Raw genomic sequence first — 23,526 nt, forward strand, 5'->3', positions numbered from 1 at the left:
CTATAAGAAGAAAACTACAGAACATAACTATAAGAAAACAAAAGGAATCTACAGAAATGGAAGCATATTCCATTTTTGTGGATCAGAAGTCTCGACACTGTGAAAATGTCAATACTACGTAAAGCAATCTACAAATTCAATGCAATCCCAATCAAATTCTAGCAGCATTCTTTACAAAAATGGAAAAGTTGATTACCAACTTTGTATGGAAAGAGAAGAAGCCCAGGATAGGGAAAGAACTTCTTCAGAAGAACAAAGTAGGTAGTCTCGCACTACCTGACCTCAAATCCTAATATACAGCCACAGTTGTCAAAACAGCCTGGTACTGGCCTAATGATAGATACTCAGACCAATGGATCAGGACAGAAAATGCAGATATAAAAACATCCTAACTGATTTTTGAAAAAGGCCCAAAACATTAAATGGGAAGCAGATGCCCTATTCAATACGTGATGTTGGAAAACCTGGGTATCCATGTACAGAAGAGTGAAAACAAGACCCATATCACACTCCATGCCTAAAAAATTTTAAAACTCAAGGTGATCAAAGGCCTAAATGTATAACCCAAAGCTATCAGGATCATCAATGAGAAAATTCAGACAAAGCTAGGAGCCCCAGTGCAGGGAATGCACAGGCTCTCAGAAAGAACAAAAGAAAGACATTCTGTAGAAGCTAAAACTGGTGAATGGGACACCTTTAAAAATAAAACACCTCTGTACTTAAAAGATTTTATTAAAAGTGTAAAAAGAGCGCCCACAGACTGGGAAAAGATATTCAGTAACAAGATAATAAACAAAAGACTAATCACTAAGATCTATAGAATTTTACAAGAAAAAAACTAATAACCTTCTGAGAAGATGGGCAAAAGACCTGAACAGACGATTCACAAAGGATGACAGTCAAGTGGCTAATAAACGCATGAGGAAATGCTCCCATCCACTAGCCATCCAGGAAATGCAAGGCAAAATGCAAGTCAAAACAACAACGGCCATTATTGTAGCCGACTTTTTAAAAACTGAGAAGAAATGTTGGAGAGGATGTGGTAAGATAAGAACTCTTATCCACTGCTGGTGGACTTGTAAATAAGCACAGCCACTGTGGAAGGTGATATGGTGATACCTGAAACGGATGGAAATTGAATACTATATAATTCAGCAATACCATTACTAGGCATATACCCCAAAGGAATAAAAAACAAATTGCTAACAGATGTTTGCTCCCTATGTTCATTGCAGCACAGTTCACAATAACCAGATGCTGGAAAGAGCCTAAATCCCCATCAGTAGAAGAGTAGATTAAAAAAAAACCTGGTACATACACATAATGGAATACTATGCATCCCTAAGAAAAACAGTGATGAAACATCTCAACTTGAGGAGGGATCTGGAAGATATTATGGTGAGTGAAGTGAGGGAAGCAAAAAAAGGACAAATACTGTGAGTCTACTGTGGTAGGAACAAGCTATAGAATGGGTACAAGCTTGGAAGCCATTCAGCCTTCTGACTGGGGATCATACAGCCTGGTAAAGAACCAGACCAGGGCCAATGAAACATATATCACAGGCCAGGAGTTTATGTATGCAATAAGGGCCATAAGCCCCAGGTCCCAGGAAGCTCTCCTGGCTGAAGCAGAGAATAGACTGAGCAACCCACCAGCTGTCTCATGACATCAGCCCCTGGTCAGCAACCCAGGCCACTTAAATATGCAACCTGCTGAAAAAGTGTTGATTCATGTTTCCCTCTTAAAAGAACCAGGTAGGTGATAGTAAAATATGCCGTCATCCAAAAAGAGCAAGTCCAGTCACCCAGCTTAAATCATAAGAATACAGACACCAAAATCATTCCCCTAGCCTTAAACTAAACCTTACCCTACCAGCCTAAAAGACCAAGGTAGTAAAACAACATACTACCAGACACTGTCCCCACCGGCTCAAAAGACCCCTGGCTCCATGCAACCCTGCCACCAACACTCACAGCTGTTCATTTGTTGGCATTGTTGCTGTATGTTCTGTCGTTCCTATACCCTCCCCCTCTTAAAAAAAAAGGGTATGCACTATTTTTGTAATTCATTGTTAATTCAGATTTCCACATTTTTTGATCTACATAAGGGCAAAAAATTATTATTGTTTTACTTTTTTGCTTTCAATTTACTTTTTTTTCCTTTTAGTCCCTCAATACCAGTTAGCAATCACATATCAGACACAGCTCCTGGGCAAAGCTTAGAGCCCAAACAAACATATTAACAGCTCTTCTATAGTTCCTATGCTAGTATTTTTTCTATTGTTACTTCTGATACTTTTGTCTCTTGTTCATTATTCCTTTAATGTTAATAGCTAAACTTTTATTTCATAGCCCTTTTTCCCGATTTTTCTTTTCTTCTCATTAATCCTTCTCATTTTCATAAAACCAAAAGCTGACACTACTCTTACATTTTGTCCTCCTTTTCTCTCAAGTATCATTAGCCTTTTGTCATTGCAAAACAATGATTTTTCATTTAATTTCCTTTTTGTTAACCTACAATTAACACTATATGATTCTTCCCTTTTATGTTTCTTTGCCCTGTGGTAAAATGAGGGACAGTATGAGAATGCAATGCAGCTAAATCCTCTACGCTCATAATTATGGGTCTGGAAACTGACTCCAGTCGGGGAAGACCCTCATGGTGATAGGCTATATATAAATCTTAATGTACATGACTCTGTCATGACTGGACACAGTCCCTCAAATAACCAACCACAAAGAAGCTGTCATAAAGAAGCTAACATATAAGATGAATCATTCCGGCATCTGGCTCTTCCCTGTGCCTGGAGGTTATCTGTAGAAGAACAATCAGATTCTATAGCTGCACCTGCCATAAAATGTAGCAAACTCTTTCTTGAAGTCTCTTGCTGACACTAATCACAGATCACTTCCCTGGAGGGCTTAGGGGCATCCAAGGAAAACTAGCACTAGGTCAAGATGATGGCTCACTTCATTGCTTGTTAACCACTTATATCCATTACCTATGTAATATGTTCACTGTATGACATGTATACCTTTTGAAAGATCTGTAAGCCCCATTATATACACCTATTAGAAAATACATTCACTCTCTTGGTCCTAACATAGAGACAAGAAGTCCCTATACCCCACTGTTTATCTGTCTTTATAACTCTCCATAATCACAATGTTGCTCCTAAGGTCCCATTCAACTGTGGGGGACCCCTATCCCCATATTACCCTTTAATACCCACACCAAAATGTCAAGTTAACAGCAGAAGATAACATTAAAAAAAAGAGAAACAGACATAAATAACCAAACACCTAAACAGACCTAAATGAAATGCCTGAAAATGAATGAATTATGGAATTACCTAAGAAAACAACCTAAAACTTTGATAATCACACTCACACAACAGATGAAGAATCTAAGAAAAGTGAAAAAGCAGAAAAGCTAGATAGCTCCCTATGTTAGTTTTATAAGAAAAACTCCAAACAGAAACAAAAGTCAAACACTAACAATAGCAGAATTACACAATGGTATAAAAGAACAGAGAAACAATTGAAGAGATGGAAACTTGAACTGGTGAGCTTGAAGACAAATCTGTAACTCCAATCTAAGAGAATAGATAATAAAAATTGAAAAAAATGGAGAAAAGCTTGAGAATAACGTAGGACAAAGTCAAAGGAACAATCTATGTCTTAAAGGAATTGCAGAAGAATTCAAAACAAAAAGGTCTACACAGAGAATAGTCCAAGGACTCCTACTAGAAAACTTCCCTCAAAACCTAAAGGATAAAAAGATCTATGAAGCTCAAAGAATCTGAATCAAGAGAGATCCCAAAAAGAAAACTACCCAGCATCTTGTAGTCAAGATGTCTAACATCAAACGACAAGGAAAAAATTCTATGAGCAGTTAGAAGAAGAAAAAACAATTTCATACGAAGGGAAATCAATTAGAACAACCTCAGATGTCTGAGCAAAAACCATGCAGGCAAGAAGATAATGGAGTAATGTATACAAAGTCCTGAAGGAAAACAAACTGTCAACCTAGAATCTTATACCCAGCAATACCATGACTCAAATAAGAAGGAGACATAATTAAAGGAATTAAAAAAAAAAAAAAAGACCACCACTACCAAAAACTTCAATCAAGTCTTATGGCAAAAAAAAAAAATCAAAGAGGACACAAACCTAAAACTAACATACAAGACAAATCTACACAAAAAACAACATACACGGCAACAAAATAATACAGGAAGGAAAAAGAAACTACATATAATATACATACACATAAAAACAAAATGTGCAAACTCAAAGCAAAATAACAGTAGAAAATACATACATATCAATACTCTCACTGAATGTTAAGGGCTAAATGAGTTAGCCACTCACAAAAGAACAAATATTGTATGAGTCCACTACTATAAGGAGAAAACACCAACTAAACAAATAGAGGTAACAAGTCTGTTTAAGGGCCATGAACCATATCTCACCCCCTTATGTGCACTTCATAATAACCACCTCGAAACAGGAGACCTATCAGCTAGAGTCCTTTCTTAATTGTTTTATTTTCTTATTCTTGTCAGTTTTTAATTTTTAAATATTTTTCTGTAAGTGAAATCCAGAATAGGTAAATCTACAAAAACAGTAATTGAATTAATGGTTCCTTGTGGGTTAAGCAGCGGAGGTTGTGGGTGAATGCGGAACTATTAACGATGAGTACAAAAAGGAGTTTTAAATCCTGATCAAGAGGATCAATTCTCCACAAAGTCTTAATATTGAATATGCATGAGGGACTTCAAAAAAATTCATGGAAAAACACCCAGACACAGGCAAAATTCTCAACCATCGAGAAAGGCACTCCTTCACCTTGATAAAGAAATCTTCAAAACAACCTACAATTGACACAACAAAATGGTGAAAATCTATGATTTCTCCCTAAAATTGAACAATCCGTCAAGAGTGCTCCCTACTCAGCATATTAATGGAAATGGTAGTAATACATAAATAAATACAATAAATATTGAGAACGAAGAAAGAAAACTATCTTATGTTCATAAGTGATAAAATTGTCTTGTAGGAAATCCCAGAGTCAACAACACACACACACACACACACACAAACACACACACACACACACACACACACACACACACTTCCCAGAATAAATAAATATAGCAAGTTTTCAAGATACAAAGTAAACATATAATAGTCCATTGCTTTTCTTTATACCATCAGTGAACAACTATAATTTGAAATGAAAAGAACACCTCTGATATAGCAAAGTGTGGTGAAGAAATTAGATGGTACTTGGCTCTCACATGAAATAGCATCTGGGGTCTTAGAAGGCTTGTTTCCAAGCAAGCAGTCATCTAAGTGAGATGTCAACTAAGTCCACATGGAAGAAGCACAACAAAATAAGTGACGGAATGAATGTAAAGCATATAATCAGAAGCCAAAGGAAAAAATAGTATCAGAGTCTAACTCGTGATAATTTAGTTTGCAAAAGGCAATGGGATGGCAGTGGGATGATGGCAGTGGGAGCCCAAGATATATGTGTGTGATCTACATAGGAAATAAACCTCTCATCATTTCCCTCTATCCATAATAGAGGGTGGGGAAGAAAATGGTTACCAAACAGAATGCCTTGGAGGGAGGACTGCAGAAGATCAAAATGATAAACCAGACTTGAACAGTGAAAATCTTGTCAATTAATCCCCACTCCTTTGGTGCACATTAGGCCTTATTTGGTTTTCAATATTTTCAGTATTTGGGGTTTTTTTTGTTTGTTTATTCCTATTGGGGTTTATCTCAGATGTGTTTTGTCATTGTCTTGAAATTTGTTATGTTTTTTCTGTCTTTCAGTATATGCCACCCAGGATTAATGAATCTATGGGTACAGCAAGTAGAATAGAGGGTTTGTAGGCTGTGGGGGTAATAAGTGGTGGGAGAGGTGGTTAGAGGGAGGCAATATCAAGGAGTTAAAGAAGTTAAAGAATGTTTTGAAACTAATTTGAACTATGGGCTGATGATACAATATCTGTATTATATCTCACTGAAATGATATTTAAAAAAAGAAAACCTTACAAAATTAAAATGTACATTATTTAGAAATAAAGCTAACAAAATATGAATGAGCTATATCAGAACAACAAATATCTGATGGCCCGCACTTAATTCACAATATAAAATCATTAAAAAGTTATAAACTCTGATGAAATAAATCACTTAAGATATGAGATAAAAGGAAAACGAATTTTAGTTAGGATATGGGTAAAGTGGAACATTTGTCTACTGGTGAGAATGCAAAATAGTACAATACTGTAGAAAGCAGTGTGGAAAGAATTCGAAAAATAAAACTAAAAAGAGGTACCAGAACCACCACATTACCCGGTAACTATACTTGTAGTTATATACCCCAAAGACCAGAAAGCAGAAGCAAACAGACACTTGTACAACAATGTTCATTGCAGCACTATTTACAACAGTCAAAAACTGTAAATTACCTACGTGGCCATCGAGATGAATGGATAAACAAAATAGTACATCCATGCAATCAAATACTATTCAACCAGTAGGAGAAAAGAAGTCTTAATACATACAGATGAGGAGCTCTGGTGGCGCTGTTGGGTAAGTATTAGACTGCTAACCGTATCAGACAATACTGAGTGACACAAGCCATTAACAAGAATATAAATATCATATGATATCACTTATATAAAAAGACAAGGAAAGGCAAATGTCAAGAGACCAAAACTTATTAGTGGTTGACAAGGATAGGAAGAAAAGGGGAAATGAATGCATATTGAATACTGAGTTTCAGCTTGTAGTGATAGAAAAATTACATTGATTGAAGGTAATATAATTACTGTCAATAATTTGCACAGAATTGTACATTAATTTAGACACTGAATCTGGATTTTTTTTAAAAATTCGTTAAAATGAATTATAGACTTAAATACAAATTCAAATATAAACCTTCTAAAATGAAACACAGGAAAAATGTATCATTCTAATTTTTGTATATGGGCTGCCAAAGCAAGCACACGCAGGAAAAAATATAACTGACCTAGGATTTGGCGATATTTTCTTAAGTTTAATGGTAAAAGCATATAACATGAAAAAAAAGGTAAATTGGACTGTATTAAAATTGAAATCTCTTGCTCTTTGAAATACTTACAAACTGAGAAAAAAATATTTACAAAGCACAAATCTACGAACACTTACATACAAGATATATTAAGAACTCTTAAAAACCAACAATGTTTATGTGTAGATTGTGATAAGAGTTGTATGAGCCCCTAATAAAATGTTTAAAAAAAAACCAACAATAAGAAATCAAAAAACCTAATTGCAAAATAGGCAAAAGAAGATGGTAACTAGGTATATGAAAAAATGTACAGAGTGGCTATGAGACAGCACTGACTTGATGGAAATGGAAGTGATGCCCAGGGTGACAATTAATAGTGTTCTCTAACATTAAATTAAAATAATGTCTCTAAAGTAAACCAGAGCGATATGAGAGGTCCCCCCCCAAAAATGAAATTACACTGGGCAGAGTAGAGCTTTCATGGTACACATTTTTTCTGCTAAGCAAGCATCAAGCAACTTGCTTTAAGTGTACCCGGTGGCATTGCCTGGGAAGGCTCTCTCTGTGGTCATTGTTAATATTTTTGCAAAAGCAGTTTTGCTCAAACCTTGTTTTTCGTGATAATCAATTTAAGAAAACAGAATGCAGCTGTAAAATTTTGTTTCCTGCTTGGGAAAAATGCTGCAGAAAATGTTGTGATGTTGTACACAGCTTCCAAGGACAGCACTATGGGAAAAATTCAAGTGTACAAGTCGTTTTCTTGTTTCAAAAAGGGTGAAATGTTGATGATGACAAAGCTCATTCTGGATGTCTGTCAACTTCCCAAACAGATAAAAATATAGTACATTTGGGGTTAGTTCCACTGTGTCCGACTGTTAATCATGCTTTCTATTTAGAGGTTCTGAAAAGATAGAGAGGCCTGATTTGTGGCAGAAAAGAGACTGTTTTTGCCACCACACTGATGCAACTGATCATGCAGCCATCTCAGTACACCAGTTTTTGGCAAAATGCAGCATGACTCTCTTGCCTCACCCTCCTTACTTACCTTACTTTGCGACCTGTGACTCAGTAGTTCTCAACCTTCCTAGTGCCACAACCCTTTAATATAGTTCCTCATGTGGAGGTGACCCCGACCATAAAATTATTTTCGTTGCTACTTCATAACTGCAATTTTGCTACTGTTATGATTGCAATGTAAATATCTGATATGCAGGATGTATTTTCATTGTTACAAATTGAACATTATGAAAGCATAGTGATTAATCACAAAAACAATATGTAGTTATATATTATGAAATATTTTTTCTAATTTCAAATAAATGAAATTTTGTCTTGAAGCATGCTGTAGCATTGGTAACAGTTTTCACATCGGGGACTCATATATGGGCATATCTGCATGTGGATGGACCCGCCTGCAGACAGATAGAGGAGCAGTGTCTCGGTTCCTAAGACCATCGGAAATATGTGTTTGCTGATGGTCTTAAGCAACCCCAATGAAAGGGTCGTTCAACCCCCAAAGGGGTCATGACCCACAGGTTGAGAACCACTACTGTGACTTCTTGTTTCCACAAATGAAGAGGGTCATGAAAGAACAGCAATTGGATGACATAGTAGAGGGGAAGAACAAATGAGGGAGGTGCTGTCAGCCATCCAAATAGATGAGTTTGAAAAATGTTTCCAAGAATGGAATCGCAGATTTGACAAATGTATGAAGTGTAATGGAGAGTACTTTGAAGGTGATAAGATTGTTTTGTAAAAGAATTTAAATAGATAGCTTTGAAAAAAATCCAGTTTTATTTGGGGGTACCCCTCATATAAACCACAGATGCCTGAATGGATTTGGGGCTTGTATTTAATTCTAGGCTCAATCTCAGAACAATTAGTTTTTATGACATGGTCCTGCTTGAAATTCATCCTCATGAAGAAATCACTGAAGATATCGGTGCTATAGCAGTGTAGTAAAGAAACTAGATGGTGCCCAGCTATCAAAAAGACTAGTGTCTGGTTTCTTAAAGGCATCAACTAAATTCACATGAAAGAAGCACACCAGCTTATGTAATCCAAAGATTGAAAATAATACAATCCAATTGTAAATGAGGGAATAGCATCAGAGCTTAAATTGTGAGCATTTGGCTTGCAGCAGAAATCAATGGATGACAATGAAAGCCTAAAATCCATTTGCATTTTCAAGAGTGGAGGAAAGGATGATGATCATTTAGTGGCCGCCATGCAAAGATGTGATGAGGTCCACCTAAATCAGCAGACTTCATTCCTACCTGAGTGATAAGCAATACTGATGGGAATATCAAGTAAAGAGGTGAGGAGAGCGTACATGTCTTGGAAAAGATAAGTACTTCTTCTGTTGGTAGATAATAGGTTACATTGGTCTCAGTTTCTGTACATTCCTTGGGGACTCATGCTATGTGCCATAGAATATTGGGACATTGAACCCTGGATATTTGAGGGACACAACATACCCCACAAGCCATACCATAGGGATGTGATGTGGAAGCCCCAATAAGTGAACTAGGCTCTACCTCAAACACAATTGTAACCCAAGGACTTAAAAGCCAAAACTACATGGTGCATAAAGAAGCAAAAGTAGATTAAAATGTGACTTGAAAGGTTAAAACCTTGTAATTTGATCTCCCTTTGGCTACACTTTGAACTTCATCTGATTTTTAATATTTCCTGGTTCATTTGCTTGTTTCCAAATTGGGATTTCTCTGTTATATTTTGCTATGGTTGGTAGCCTTCTTGACGGTTTTGTATTTTCCTATGTTTCTTGGTATATGAAACACAGGATGGGGGAATCTATAGAGACAAAAACTAGAATTAGGGTTCCAATAGGGGAAGAAGAGGGATAATGGTGAGCTGATATCAAGGAGCACAAGAAGGAAGAAAATGTTTTTAAACTGATTATAGTAGTGATTGAACAACACTGCTTGATATGACTGAGTTATTGAATTGGTATGATGTCTGTATTATGCCCTGAAAAAGGTGTTTGGTTTTTTTTTAATCCATTTACAGGGTCCACTCATGGATTAAGCTTTGAGAGAATGATGTGAATAACACTGTCATCAGACAGAGAGCACTTGTTAAGTCAATTAGGCAGATGTAGTCAAAATGTAGTATATCTTATCATTTGATCTTTCTTTTGACCCAATTTAAAGCTGTTTCAGTTTTAAAAGCAAGTGAATGGGAAATACACATGAATTAAGCCCCTGTGACTCTCTGGCCAAGAACCAAACATTTAAATAACTTGCTAATATGCAGAATGCCTGTAAATTGGATTGTTGTAGATGCAGTTAGGTTAAAATTTAGCACCTATCATTTGATTTCACATATGATCCGTTTAAATTTGTTCTAGTTTTTACTATTTCCTGCTTTCTCTATTTTGTCATTCTTGTTTATTTTCTAATGTATACCTGTATATGAAAGTCGGGAAAAAACTGAAAAGAAAAAGAGAAAAAAAACAAACATAATTCCAAGTCTGTCAGCTGACCAAGGGTCCTGGGGAACTTCCAGGAGCTGCCTCTCCTAGCCTGAAGTCTATTTCAGAGGTTCTTTAGGGGGCGTTGTGACTTTGCTTTGCTCATATAAGAAAGGCAAAGGTAACCAAGCTCTAGGAGACAGCAACAGACTGTCGGTCCCAGAGGGACTTGGAGAGAGAAGGAGAAGGGGGAATGAGGTGGGGGAAGTAAGCAGTGAGCAAACAATAAACAGGAACAACTAGGGAATTAAAATCAACAAGTAGAAACCCTCGGGGTGTTAGAGCAACAGCAATCTAGCTGAGAGGAATTACTAAGAGGCAAGTGTGATGGTGGGGCAGGAGGAAGGTAAAAGGAAACAGAGGAAGGATCTAGAAAGCAAAGCTATGGTTGGAGGTAGAAGCATAGGTGTACATATGTAAATATATTAATTCATTAAAATAGAGGTATTGGCCTATGTACATATATTTGTATGGCAATACACTGAGGTAGTGGATGGACTTCATACCTTCCCTCAACGCAAGAACACTTTGTTCTATCAAACTGGCGTCTGTGATGCTCACCCTCCTATCACAATCACTGAAGACAAAATGGGTATATAAGCAAATGTGGTGAAGAAAACAGATGGTGCCCAGCTTTCAAAAGCTATAGCATCTGGAGTCCTAAATGCTTAAAGTTAAACAAGTGGCCACCTAGCAGAGAAGCAACAAACCCACATGGAGGAAGCACACCAGCCTGTGCAATCATGAGTAGTCATCGGAACCAGGTAACAGGCATCAGAAGACCCATAACAAACAAACAAAACCAAAAAAACATATTGTTGAGAACGAGGGGGGCCGAAGCAGAAACCCAAAACCCACCCATAGAAAATAGGACATTCACTCGCAGAGGGGTCACAGGGAAGGGATAAGTCAACCAGGGCATAGTACAGCACAGATGAAACACACAATATTCCTCTAGTTGCTTGAGGTTTCCTCACCACCCCATCATGACCCCTGTCCTGCCTTTCACTGTGGGCTAGAACGGAGCATGTACACAGGTACAGATAAGAAGGCATAATAATAGTAATACCAGAAAAGGGGAGGGGGAAGGTGGAGAGGGACGGGAGGACGGGGGAACCAATAGCAATGTTGAGCACATAACCACATACACACACCATGGGGAAAGTGAGACGGTGGTCGGTATAAGATATGCAAAGATTAATTTATCAAGGGGTCACAAGGTGGGGAGTTGGGGGGAAGAGGACCTGATACCAAGGGCTCAATAGAAAGTAGTCTAGATAAGAATGATGACAACATATGTACAGATATGCTTGATATAATTGATGTATCAAGATTGTTTTAAGAGTTGTAAGAGCCCCCAATAAAATTGTCTTTTAATAAAAAATTATAACTTAAAAAGAAATCCAGGGTAGTTAATGTTACAGAGACAGTAACTGGATTAATGGTTCCTGGGGGGAATGGCAAGGGAGGTTGGGAGGAAATGAGGAATAATGATGAATACAAAAAAGATGTTCACCATCACATGCATTAAAGAGAAAAATTCCAAAGTGTTCAGGCTTTCTGACTTTTCATTGGAATATAAGTTCCTGAAGGGAAAAAAAAACATACTTTCTTCATTTCCTTATTCCAAGAACCCAAGATAGTGCATTACTGTTTCTAGTTTCCAATGCCTGCTTTCTAAAAAATAGAAAAGGAAAAAAAAATCCCTTTCTTCTACTATCTTCCAGGGCACAAAGCATAGTAGTCTGCCCGTGGAAAACAAAACACTTTGCTCAATGTCTGAGAATACAAGAACTAGTGAATATCTTACCTTATGAATTTGGTAAATGAGATCAGGTTGAGTTATACTTAAAATGTCATTGTTGCCTTTCAGAGGTCTGGAGTGATCTTTAAATTCTTGACCACGAAAGCGTTCTTCAGTTAGCTTGTACTGCTGAATCATGGTCCCCATCCCTCCATCAAGTACCATAATCCTCTCTTGCAAAATGGCTCCAATCTCATCCTGATGGGCTTTCTTCATACCTGCTTTAAACAGTTTGAAAAAGGTCAAAAAGATGTAGGAAGGGTAAGCTAGGAGTAATTTATGACCACTTATATGAGAGAATATCAGAGAACATAAAAGATGCACTTATTACTCTGCAGCATTAGGAACTTGTTGACTGTTTTCATTAAATCACAAAAACGCCTAATGCAATAAAAGATTGTACACAACACAGAATCATTGGGAAGCGCCAAATCAAGAGTTATGTCAGGTGTGGTTATTCACGTTTCCAGGGCAGGTTATTGCAAATCCTCTGGACTCTGTTCCTTTGTTAGTCTGTGCACATGCTCCCTTAAAAGGGATAAGCAGGGTAACTGAAACCACAGAAACACTGAGCTTCCCTTTAAGTTGTTATCCAAACTGTCACCTGCCAACAGGGTTTTATTCATCTCTACACCACCTATGAAATAATGGTTAGCTAATACCAACTCAACTCTCCCAGGCGCTTTGCCTTTAATGCCAAAAAGTCCTGTAAAATGAGAAAAATCTGTGCTGAATTTTGGAGTCACAAAATTCATTATGATCAAAGATTCCAAAGAAGAATACTGATCAAAAGGGGAAATTTAGAAGAAATTTTCAAATGCTCATGTACTCTAGAACTTCTGGAGTAATTAACAGTTAAATGAACCTCTGAAATAATCTTTAAACATAAACCAAAAACAGCACACGAAGTCTTGTTAAAACCAAGTAAATTTAGCTTAACTAGTAAAATGTCTTTTTTTAGCATTATGTTCTTTTTAAGATCTAATGAGGTAAAACTGACAACAATGTCACTGCCATCAAGTCAATGATAATTCATAGTGACCCTATATGACAAGGTAGGACTGCCCGTGTGAGTTTCCAATACTGCAACTGTTTACAGGAATAGAAAGCCCCCTTCCTCCGGAGAAGCCACTGGTGGATTCAATCTGCTGACCTTGAGAATAACAGCATTAGGATAGGAGAAAACTAATTAACAACAATAAGTTCATGATACCACCTGGATTGCTGAGTGAAGAAAACTTGCTGAAAAACAAAGACTACAGCCTTTAGTAGAGATTACAATACAATATTAAAAAAACAAAAGGCCTCCCAACTGGGGCAGTCATCCTCATAACTGAACCATCATGATAAATGGAGCAAAAAGTATGGAGCTGTCAAGGATTTCATATTGCCTGGATTCACAATCAATGCTCATGGAAAGTCGCCAAAAAATTAAATGACGTATTGCTTTGGGCAAATCTGCTGCACAGGACTGCTTTAAAATGTTGAAGAGCAATTATGTCTTTCTGAAAACTAAAATGAGTCTGACTCAAGCCATATTTTCAATTGTCCTCATATGCATGTGAGATTTGGGCAATGAATAAGGAAGACCGAATAACTGATTCATTTGAATTATGGTTCTAGAGAAAAATGTTGAAAGTACCAAAGTAGCAAAAGAGAGGATGACTGTTGAAGAGATGGATTGACACAGTCATTGTAACAAATGGGCTCAAACATATCAGTGGTGAGGATGGCTCAGGGTCAGGCAACACTGTTCTGTTGTACTATGAGTTAGAAACAACTGGACAGCACATAACAATGCCTTAAAAGATTATGAAATCTAGAAGTTGTAGTTTAAATTTTTCTCACAATCATTTGCTGACCAGCAAATGTCCTCCTGAGGGTTACAACCATGGTCTGAGGTCATGAAAATTTAACCTTAAAGCCCAACCTTGAGGTTCAGTTCACAATTCATTAAAAAGTTCCATTTAGAAGAGGATACTAGTAAGCAACTAAGAAATTTTAGCAAGTTAGAAAGTGATTCCAATTATAGCACACTGTTTTTCCAGACATAGAAAAGCAAAAGCAAATCTGAAGTCTTATCTAAGGGCCTGGCTCAGAGTGCTTGAAAGGACCTTTGCCATTGTTCTTTGGTTATGTGCGGACTCAGTTAGGACTCAGCAATTCCATGTACAACGCAACAAAATACAGCCCAGTCCTGCACCATCTTCACAATGGTTCTTATCCCTGAGCCTGTTGTTGCAGCCACTGTGTCAATCCATCCTGTTGAGGGTCTTCCTCTCTTTCACTGCCCTCTGCTTTACCAAAAATGCCATCCTTCTCCAGGGACTAGTCTCTCCCAATAACATGTCCAAAGTGTGTGAAATTAAGTCTTGCTACGCTTGCCTCTAAGGAGCATTGTGGCTACACTTTTTCCTAGACAGCAGTTTCTTCTTTGGGCAGTCCACAGTACTTTGAACATTCTTTACCAGCACCTTAACTCAAACGTTTCAATTCCTTTTCAGTCGTCCTTATTCAATGTCCAAGTTTTACATGCATAAGAAACTTGAGGTCAGGCAAACCTCAGTCCTCAGAGTAACCAGCTTGCTTTTCGACACTTGAAAGAGATCCTGTGCAGCAGATTTACCCAATGCAATGCATCATTTGATCTCAAAAGCTGCTTCCATTAGCACTGATTGTGGATACTAAACAGACAAAATCCTTTACAACTTCAATCTTTCCTCCATTTATCATGTTATTTATTGATACAGTTTTAAAGAGTTTAGTCTTCTTTACATTGAGTTGTAATCCAAATTGAAAGTTGCAATCCTTGATCTTCATCAGCAAGTGCTTCTAGTCCCCACTTTCATTAACCAAGGTTGTGTCATCTTGCATAAGGAGACTCTAAACTTGGTTAATTTGGTGTTCAAATGTGGAGATGAGGGCACTGGACTAGATCCAAACAAGAGCTATCCTCTCACTTCTATAAAAGATCACTATTCAAAGCTTCTAAATCTCCCAAGGCGTTTTGCTGCTTTTAACAATACCTACATTCAGATGGTGAAATTAAATGGGAAGAATGAGTTAAGAAATGGTCAAATAACAGAGATATGTCTTATCTGATAAACAAGTGATAAGATGTTTCTAAATCACAATTCTACTGGTTTCAAGAACAATTCTCTCAGTCAACATTTATCAGAATCCTAAAAAAGCAAAGTCACTAGGTAACTTCTGTTAATTTTTCAAGGAGTTGCTTAATTAATCTATTAATTAATTTGGTATTCATCCTACTCTTGAAGCAGGACATCCTCATTTTCTGTCACAAGATAATAACTTTTCTATTACTAATTCTCTCTTTGCTAAATCCCCCACTTTACTCCTCGAGTGTTTTCCTATGTATATTTAATCAGGGATGGAAATGGAAACCCACAATTAATTTGGAGCCCTGATGGCATTATGGGTTTAGCAAACCAGCATCAACTCTTTGGGAGAAAGATGAGGCTTTCTACTACCATAATGAGTTAGTCTAGAAAATCCAATGAATGAAAATATATTCAGTTCTTATACCAAACTACATATATTTTTCTCAAGACTAAGCTCAAAATCAACTTCAGATTCCCTTCACAAAACTACTACCTTCATCCCAATACTGTAAATTGGTATATCACTCGAGTGAGGCCTGCTTAGCTCCTATTTTAACAAATTTACAGAACTGTTGCCCTTGCCTCTGGTGTAAAAAATAAAAATTTATCCCTCAAAGCTTCACCTTTCTTGGGCTGTGAACAGAAGATGCTGAACAAATATTAAATCAGAACAAGAAATTATGAAACAAAATAAACTCAAGAGCAAAAATCCGACAGTCCACAAATCTGTACCGTTGAACATTTATGTATCGGCAAAGCAGGAGTTACTTTTATGGTAACGGCATATTACTGTCATAAAGGGGAGAGAGTGGCTACGCGTTGACTGGTGTGCTGACCAAGGAAGGTGTAGAGTAAAACAGTGGGGCCTCTGGCTTGCCCCCCAAAATTCAAAAGCAACTGACACAGCATTTCTCCCAGCCTCCAGGAGGTCCCCCTTAGAGATCACAAGGCCAGGCATGATTCAATATGAAAGCAACAGAAGCCTGCAGCAACAAAATCTCTGGATTAACAGGCTGCAGCCTCTCTAGCGGAGCGGAGGACCTGCAATGACTCTCTCCTTCCTAAACTGGGGCCGCAGCGGAGAAGACGCGGCCTCCACTGGGGACGGCTGAGTAAGGCCGGCCACCCCCGAAGAGCCTGTAAAGACTGTTTTAAATCCCTCAGGGACGCCTAGGGCCTCTCAACCCTGGGGTTTGCCCGCCCCAATCCTCATCAGTACCTGGAAGGCCGCCTCCAGCAGGCCAGAGCTCTAGGCGCCAGGTGACTGCTGGTTGCGCACGTGTTCCCTAAAGCGTAAACCTACCCAGTCTCGGAGAAGCTCCGTTTCACTCCAGGGTCCACAGAGGTTTGGAACAAGTTCAGAATGCTACAAGTTGCGGAGCTCAACGTAGCCTCGGCGCATGAGGGCCCGCCTCTACTGGCCTATGATTGGATTATCTGAATTCTTCTCAGTACCATTGGCTTTGGATTTTAACCAATCATCTTATGCTTAGATGAACTACCGAGGTTCTCTGGGAGATGTAGTCCAAGGTCCCAGGGTTCCCGCCCAAGCTTTAGCCTCTAGGAGCAGACATCCGGAAGTGCTCCCTCCAATGTTGGCCTTCCAAATTAAATTCTTGGTGAGTTGTTTGTACTGGTTTGAATAAATTGCGGGGTATCAAGAGACAGATCAGAAGACCACACTCTAATTACATTTTGCTGTTGACTGGCAATGAGCAAGATACTGAACCTCGTTTGTTGTTTGCACGTTATAAACAAAAAATGATAAGGTAATAATATTGTTATACCATAGAGTCAAAGTAGGGATTAAGAGAAATCATAGGAGCGCTCTGTAAAATTCTAAAGTACCGATATGGATTTTAATGGGCACTTAATGACATATAATTGTTCAGCATTTATTATGTCAGTCACATTTGGGCGCACTGACGACATACAAGGCAGCTCCTTAGAGGAGGCCCTTTCAACTCTCCCCCACCCCACCCCCATCCCCCCAAAAAAGTACCACAGAACTACAAGGTCTCTCTCTGCGGGCTAGATTTAAACCTCAGTACTTGGCTCTGCACAAGAAAGAGTTCACTCTGAAGCCTGGCTTTTCAAGGATTCCCGGGGGAGGCATGGTGAATGACCCCAGGTCGATCCCATTGGCTGAATTACAATCACCTGGCCCAGGTGGGCTACTCTAGGTTTAACGCCCATCCGTGCCCACCAAAGAAAATCCAGCTTTTTCCTATGCTGGCTCTCCTGGGCATGCGTTAATGGACACCCCAGTCCCTAGGCTAAGCTACCTAACAGAACAGTGTGCCTGTAGAAAGCGTGGATTCTCAGAGGAGAGAAACTCTTAAGGGTTTGTGGAACATTTCAGTCATAAAGATACAGATAGGCTTTTTCGCAATGGGTTTGGCTCCAGAGTATAGGTGTTGGTGAAAACCATCACAAAAACCTAAGCCGAAATGGGAAAGGAAAAGACCCATATCAACATCGTCATCATTGGACATGTCGATTCTGGCAAGTCCACTAGAACTGGTCACCTGATCTACAACTGTGGTGGGATCGACAAGAGAACCATCGAAAAATTTGAGAAGAAAGCTGCTGAGATGGGGAAAGGCTCCTTCAAGTCTGCCTGGGTCTTGAATAAGCTGAAGGCCGAACGGGAATGTGCCATCACCATTGACATTTCCCTGTGGAAATTTGAGACCAGCAAGTACTATGTGACCATCATCGATGCCCCCAGACACAGAGACTTCATTAAAAACATGATTAGAGGAACATCACAGGCTGACTGGGCTGTCCTCATCATTGCTGCTGGTGTGGGTGACTTTGAAGCTGGTGTCTCCAAGAATGGGCAGACCCGTGAGCATGCCCTGCTGGCTTAGACACTGGGTGAAACAGTTAATTGTTGGTGTTAACAAAATGGATTTTACTGAGCCACCCCACAACCAGAAGAGGTACGAGGGAATTGTTAAGGAAGTCAGCACCTACTTTAAGAAAGTTGGCTACAACCCTGACACAGCAGTATTTGTGCCAATTTCTGATTGGAATGGTGACAACATGCTGGAACCAAGTGCTAATATGCCTTGGTTCAAGGAGTGGAAGGTTACCTGTAAGGATGGGAATGCCAGTGGGACTACATTACTTGAAGCTCTGGATTGCATCCTGCCACCAACCAGCCCAACTGACACATCCCTGTGCCTGCCTCTCCAGAATGTCTACAAGATTGGTGGTATCAGGACTGTCCCTCTGGGCAGAGTGGAAACTGGAGTCCTGAAACCTGATAGGGTGGTCACCTTTGTGCCAGTCAATGTTACCACTGAAGTGAAGTCTGTTGAAATGCACCATGAAGCTTTGAGTGAAGCTCTGCCTGGGGACAATGTAGGCTTCAAGGTCAAGAACGTCTCTGTCAAAGATGTTCGCCATGGCAATGTGGCTGGTGACAGCAAAAATGACCCACCAATGGAAGCAGCTGGCTTCACTGCTCGGGCGATTATCCTGAACCATCAAGGTCAGTTCAGTGCTGGATGCGCACCTGTGCTGGACTGTCACACTGCACACATTGCTTGCAAGTTTGCTGAGCTCAAAGAGAAGATTGATCGCCATTCGGGCAAGAAGTTGGAAGATGGCCCCAAGTTCTTGAAGTTTGGTGATGCTGCCATTGTTGATATAGCGCCCGGCAAGCCTATGTGTGTGGAAAGCTTCTTTGACTATCCGCCTCTGGGTCGTTTGGCTGTCTGAGACATGAGACAAACAGTTGCTGTAGGTGTCATCAGGCAGTGGACAAAAAGGCTGCTGGAGCTGGCAAGGTCACCAAGTCTTCCCAGAAGGCTCAGAAGGCTAAATGAATATTACCCATCACACCTGCTACTCCAGTTTTAATCAGGGGTGGAAGAATAGTCTCAGCAATGTTTGTCTCAATTAGCCATTTAAGTTTCATAGTAAAAGACTGGTTGATGATAACAATGTGTCTTAAACATTCAGAAGGAAAGAATGTTGGTGACCCATATGTTTCTTTTTTGTGTGGCAGTTTGAAGTTATTTTTTAAATCAGTACTTTTTAAAAGGAAAACAACTTGACAAAAAATTTGTCACAGGATTTTGAGACCCATTAAAACAAAGTTTAATGAGAAAAAAAGGTATAGCTAGATCAATAGATAGATATAATTTTTATATTTTCTTTTTCATTTTTTTAACTTAAGAATAAAGTTTTCAAAGAAATGTAGCTGTGGACTGGGTAAAGCCATTTCAGTCAGGAAAAACTTTCTGGATTGAACACAGCTGCCACACACTGTAAATTATTTAATATGCTTCTTCTAGCCATAATTTTGTAACTCCCACCAAGGATATTTTACCTGTAAGTCTGGCTAAGAAAAGATGGAAGAAGATGCTCATAGGATTATATGGTTCTTTGTGAATGATTCTTTTTCAGTCTTTCTTTTTTTTTCAAGTCAGAAGTTTTACTACTCACGTATTAGTTTTTGTTAGGTGCCATCAAGTCAGGTCTGACGCATAGCAATCCTTTGCATAACAGAATGACACACTGCCATGGCCTGTGCCATCCTCACAATTATTCTTATGTTTGAGGTCATGGTTTCAGCCACTGTGTCCATCCATCTTGTTGAAAGTCTTCTACTTTTTTGCTGCCCGTCCACTTTACCAAGCATAATGTCCTATTCCATGAACTGGTCTCTCCTGACAATATGTCCAAATTTCATGAGACAAGTCTCACCATCCTTGCCCCTAAGGAGCATTCTGGCTACACTTCTTTCAAGACAGATTTGTTTGTTCCTGTGGCAGTACATAGTAATTTCAATATTATTTGCTGACAGCATCATAATTCAAACTCAGCAATTCTTCATCAGTCTTCTTTATTCAGTGTCCAGCTTTCACCTACACATGAGGTGATTGAAAATATCAAGGCTTGGATCAGGGGCACTGTAGTTCTCAGAGTTAAATCCTTGCTTTTTGCCTCTTTGAAGAGGTTTTGTGCAGGAATGCAGCCCCATTTGTATGTCAAGTTGATGTACCGTGGTAGCTTATGGGTTACTGTGATTCTGGAGGCTGAGTCACGGGTATTTCAAATACTAACAGGGTTCCCTGAAACATTTCAAGAGAGTTTCAAGAATAATAACAGACTATAAAGAAGAAATAGGCTGTCTACTTTGGAGGAAAAACTTTTGGTAGCATTGAAACATTGTCAGATGCTTACTCATGTATATTGGCCAAGTAGAGTGTCTGTGTGTGTGTGTTTTTTTTACTATAAAAGGGTAAAAAAAGACATAGGGAATAATGCCTGAGTGGTAGTGCATCCCTAGTGCCAAAACCTATTGCAATTTAGATTGGGTAGTATGTTACACAGGGTTCTCTAGAGAAACAAAACCAGGACACTAATGACTTTATATAAATTCATATATATAAATATATGTTCATATAGATAGATATAACATAACAAATAAACAGTTAATCTATAAAGCAATAAAGCAGTACAAATGACTCGGTGCAACTCACTTCCATGAGACAACTAATACGCTGGAAGTTCTTCAAGTCTTGAGGGCTTCTGGGTAGTCTTCTGTAGAGGAATTCAAGCTATATGGCCAGCCAGAAAACAGCAAGGCAGGTCACCAACAGTCAGCCAGGTGACATGGTCTGACTGGATGTCCCCAGTTCAAGCAATGTATGCTCCAGTAGCGTGGCAACGCAGGTCTTGAAGGAACCTCAAACTACAATCCATAGGTTAGGTGCCCCACAAGTAGTGAAGCTTGCGAATTGAGGCAGAGAACAAGCCTCACAGTGGTCCAATCATCAAAGAGCAACAGACAATAAAGACAAGGCTCACCAAGCCATTTATCTCTCCGCTCTTCAATTAATCTCATATGTGTTGATTGACTATGTTGGCAGAATAAACCTACCTATCACAGTTGGGACCAGGGAAGCAAACTTCCAGTGTTCCTATTTCCCTGTAAAAGAGATAACACTATAATTTGGGTTACCCCCTTGCCTTCTTCATGAACTCATCCAACACAAATCAATGGTTTAGATCTCTGAATCCAATATTTTGGTTAAAATTGGACTTCTTTCTCTCTATGAAGTGAACCTAAATATCCAACTCTCACTGTACACATGTAAAATAGTACAAGGGGGTACCGCTCCAAAAAGACAGAAGTTTTTCTGCCCACCACCTCCCCCCCCCCCAAAGCTATCAATTTGATTTTCCCCCCAAACAGCATTATCACCTCCAAAGTACTCTCCACTACACTTAATACATTTGTCAAATATGCAATTCTATTCTTAGAAACATTTTTCAAACTCAGCTGTTTGGATGAATGACAGCAACCCTTTCGTGTTTTTCTTCACCTCTTCTATGTCGTCAAATTACTGTTCCTTCATGTCTCTCTGCATTCACGGAAACAAAAGAAGTCCCACAGTGCAAGGTCAGGTGAGTAAGGTGAGTGGGGAAAGAATTATGCTGGTTTAGGATGGAGAACTGTCCCTGGTGACACCACTGGGTGCACTAATTCAGAGCGAGTTGTTCAATTATTGCTTAGTGGGAAAAATGCATAGGGCAATCACTCCACTCCACCCAGAGCAATTCCGGTTTGGGGGGGATATGCCCTCATATTGCAATTTTCATTTTTCTGTAGGCTTAGTTATATATATATATATATATCTCAAAATAATTAGGCTTTTCTTTGTGTCAAGTTATTCAGAGACTTCTACTACTCATCTTTCAGTTTGCCTTCTGTGATGCTGAAACATGCCCATGGCACAGTCATGGTCACACATGGATAGGTTTTAGCAGAGCCTCCAGATTAAAACACTAGGAAGAAGAACCTGATAATCTAATTCTTTAAAAAGTGGGCTGTGATAACTTTATGAATAGCAGTGAAACATTATCTGATGTGATGCTAGAAGGTGAACACCTCAGATTAGAAGACATTCAAAATATGAGTGAAGAAGAGCTTGCCTCCTTAAAGATGTGGATGAAGTAAAACATTCAGGACTTTTATTTGTTTGTATGGCATGACACCCACTGAGAATAACCTGCTGAAATCACCCATCAATAATAGGAATGTGTTATGTATGAAGTATGAATCCAGAAAAACTAAAAACCAAACTCACTGCCCTCAAGTCAATACTGATTCATAGTGATCCTATAGGACAGGGTAGAATGGCCCTGCAAGTTTCTGAGGCTGTAATTGTTTATGGCAGTAGAAAGCCCAGCTTTTCTCCCTCAAAGCTGCCGGTGACTTCACATTGCTGACCTTTCCTATCGTAGCCCAACACATAACGACTACATCAGGGCAAGAACACTGAAAGCCATTAAAAATTAAATGGAATACCTATCCTAAATGTTGGTAGGCTGATATTAGCACTATTGAAGAAACCTATGATCTATGTTGCTGAGAATAACTAATTGAAGGGGAGTGGCATCACATTCATTATCAAAAAGAACATTTCAAGATCTATCCTGAAGTCAGTGCATCACTAATAGCCATATACTTACAAGGAAGACCAGTTAATATGACTATTATTAGACCAGTTAAAGTTACTATAAATTTATGCTCTAATAACTACTGATGCCACAGATGACAATATTGGATATTTTTTACTAACTTCGGAAGTCTGAAACTGATCAAACATACATTTAAAAATGCATTGATAAGTACTGGTGATTGGAATTTATATGGTGTAAATGAAGAAAGACCAGTCTTTAGAAAATATAGCCTTGATGATAGAAACTATGGTGGAATTTTGCAAAAACAACTACTCATCCATTGCAAATAATTATTTTCAACAACAAATGGTAACTATGCATATGGACCCACCAAATAGAATATAATCAGGCACAGGAATCAAATCAACAACATCTTTTTTTAAAAAGACTATCAATATCATCAGTCAGAATAAAGCAGCAGACCATCAATTGTTCATATGGAAGTTCAAATTGAAGCTGAAGAAAATGAATGAGTACAGGGAAGCCAAAGTACAACTTTCAGTATATCCCAACTGAATTTAGAGCCCATCTCAACAATTGATTTGACATAT

General features: G+C 38.7%; 1 protein-coding gene and 1 pseudogene across 4 annotated transcripts in view; one reads left to right on the plus strand and one right to left on the minus strand.

Moving 5' to 3' along the window:
* Window positions 1-16,905, minus strand: part of MTR (5-methyltetrahydrofolate-homocysteine methyltransferase) — a 190,293-nt gene extending 173,388 nt beyond the window's left edge. Inside the window, exons 1-2 of one of the 4 annotated variants that reach the window (XM_075556395.1) lie at window positions 16,794-16,905; window positions 12,375-12,589 (exon numbers count right to left, since the gene is read on the minus strand). In XM_075556395.1, coding sequence (XP_075412510.1) covers window positions 12,375-12,584 — 210 coding nt within the window. In that variant the 5' untranslated portion in view covers window positions 12,585-12,589; window positions 16,794-16,905. Of the gene's footprint in view, window positions 1-12,374; window positions 12,590-16,709 lie in introns of all 4 variants that reach the window. The other 3 variants (XM_075556396.1, XM_075556397.1, XM_075556398.1) reach the window with 3 other exon arrangements.
* Window positions 16,906-17,940: 1,035 nt separating this feature from the next.
* Window positions 17,941-19,340, plus strand: LOC142454340 (elongation factor 1-alpha 1 pseudogene; annotated as a pseudogene).
* Window positions 19,341-23,526: the final 4,186 nt, after the last annotated feature.

The sequence above is a fragment of the Tenrec ecaudatus genome, chromosome 8 (assembly GCF_050624435.1).
Source record: "Tenrec ecaudatus isolate mTenEca1 chromosome 8, mTenEca1.hap1, whole genome shotgun sequence".
In the NCBI taxonomy this organism is placed as follows: domain Eukaryota; kingdom Metazoa; phylum Chordata; class Mammalia; order Afrosoricida; family Tenrecidae; genus Tenrec; species Tenrec ecaudatus.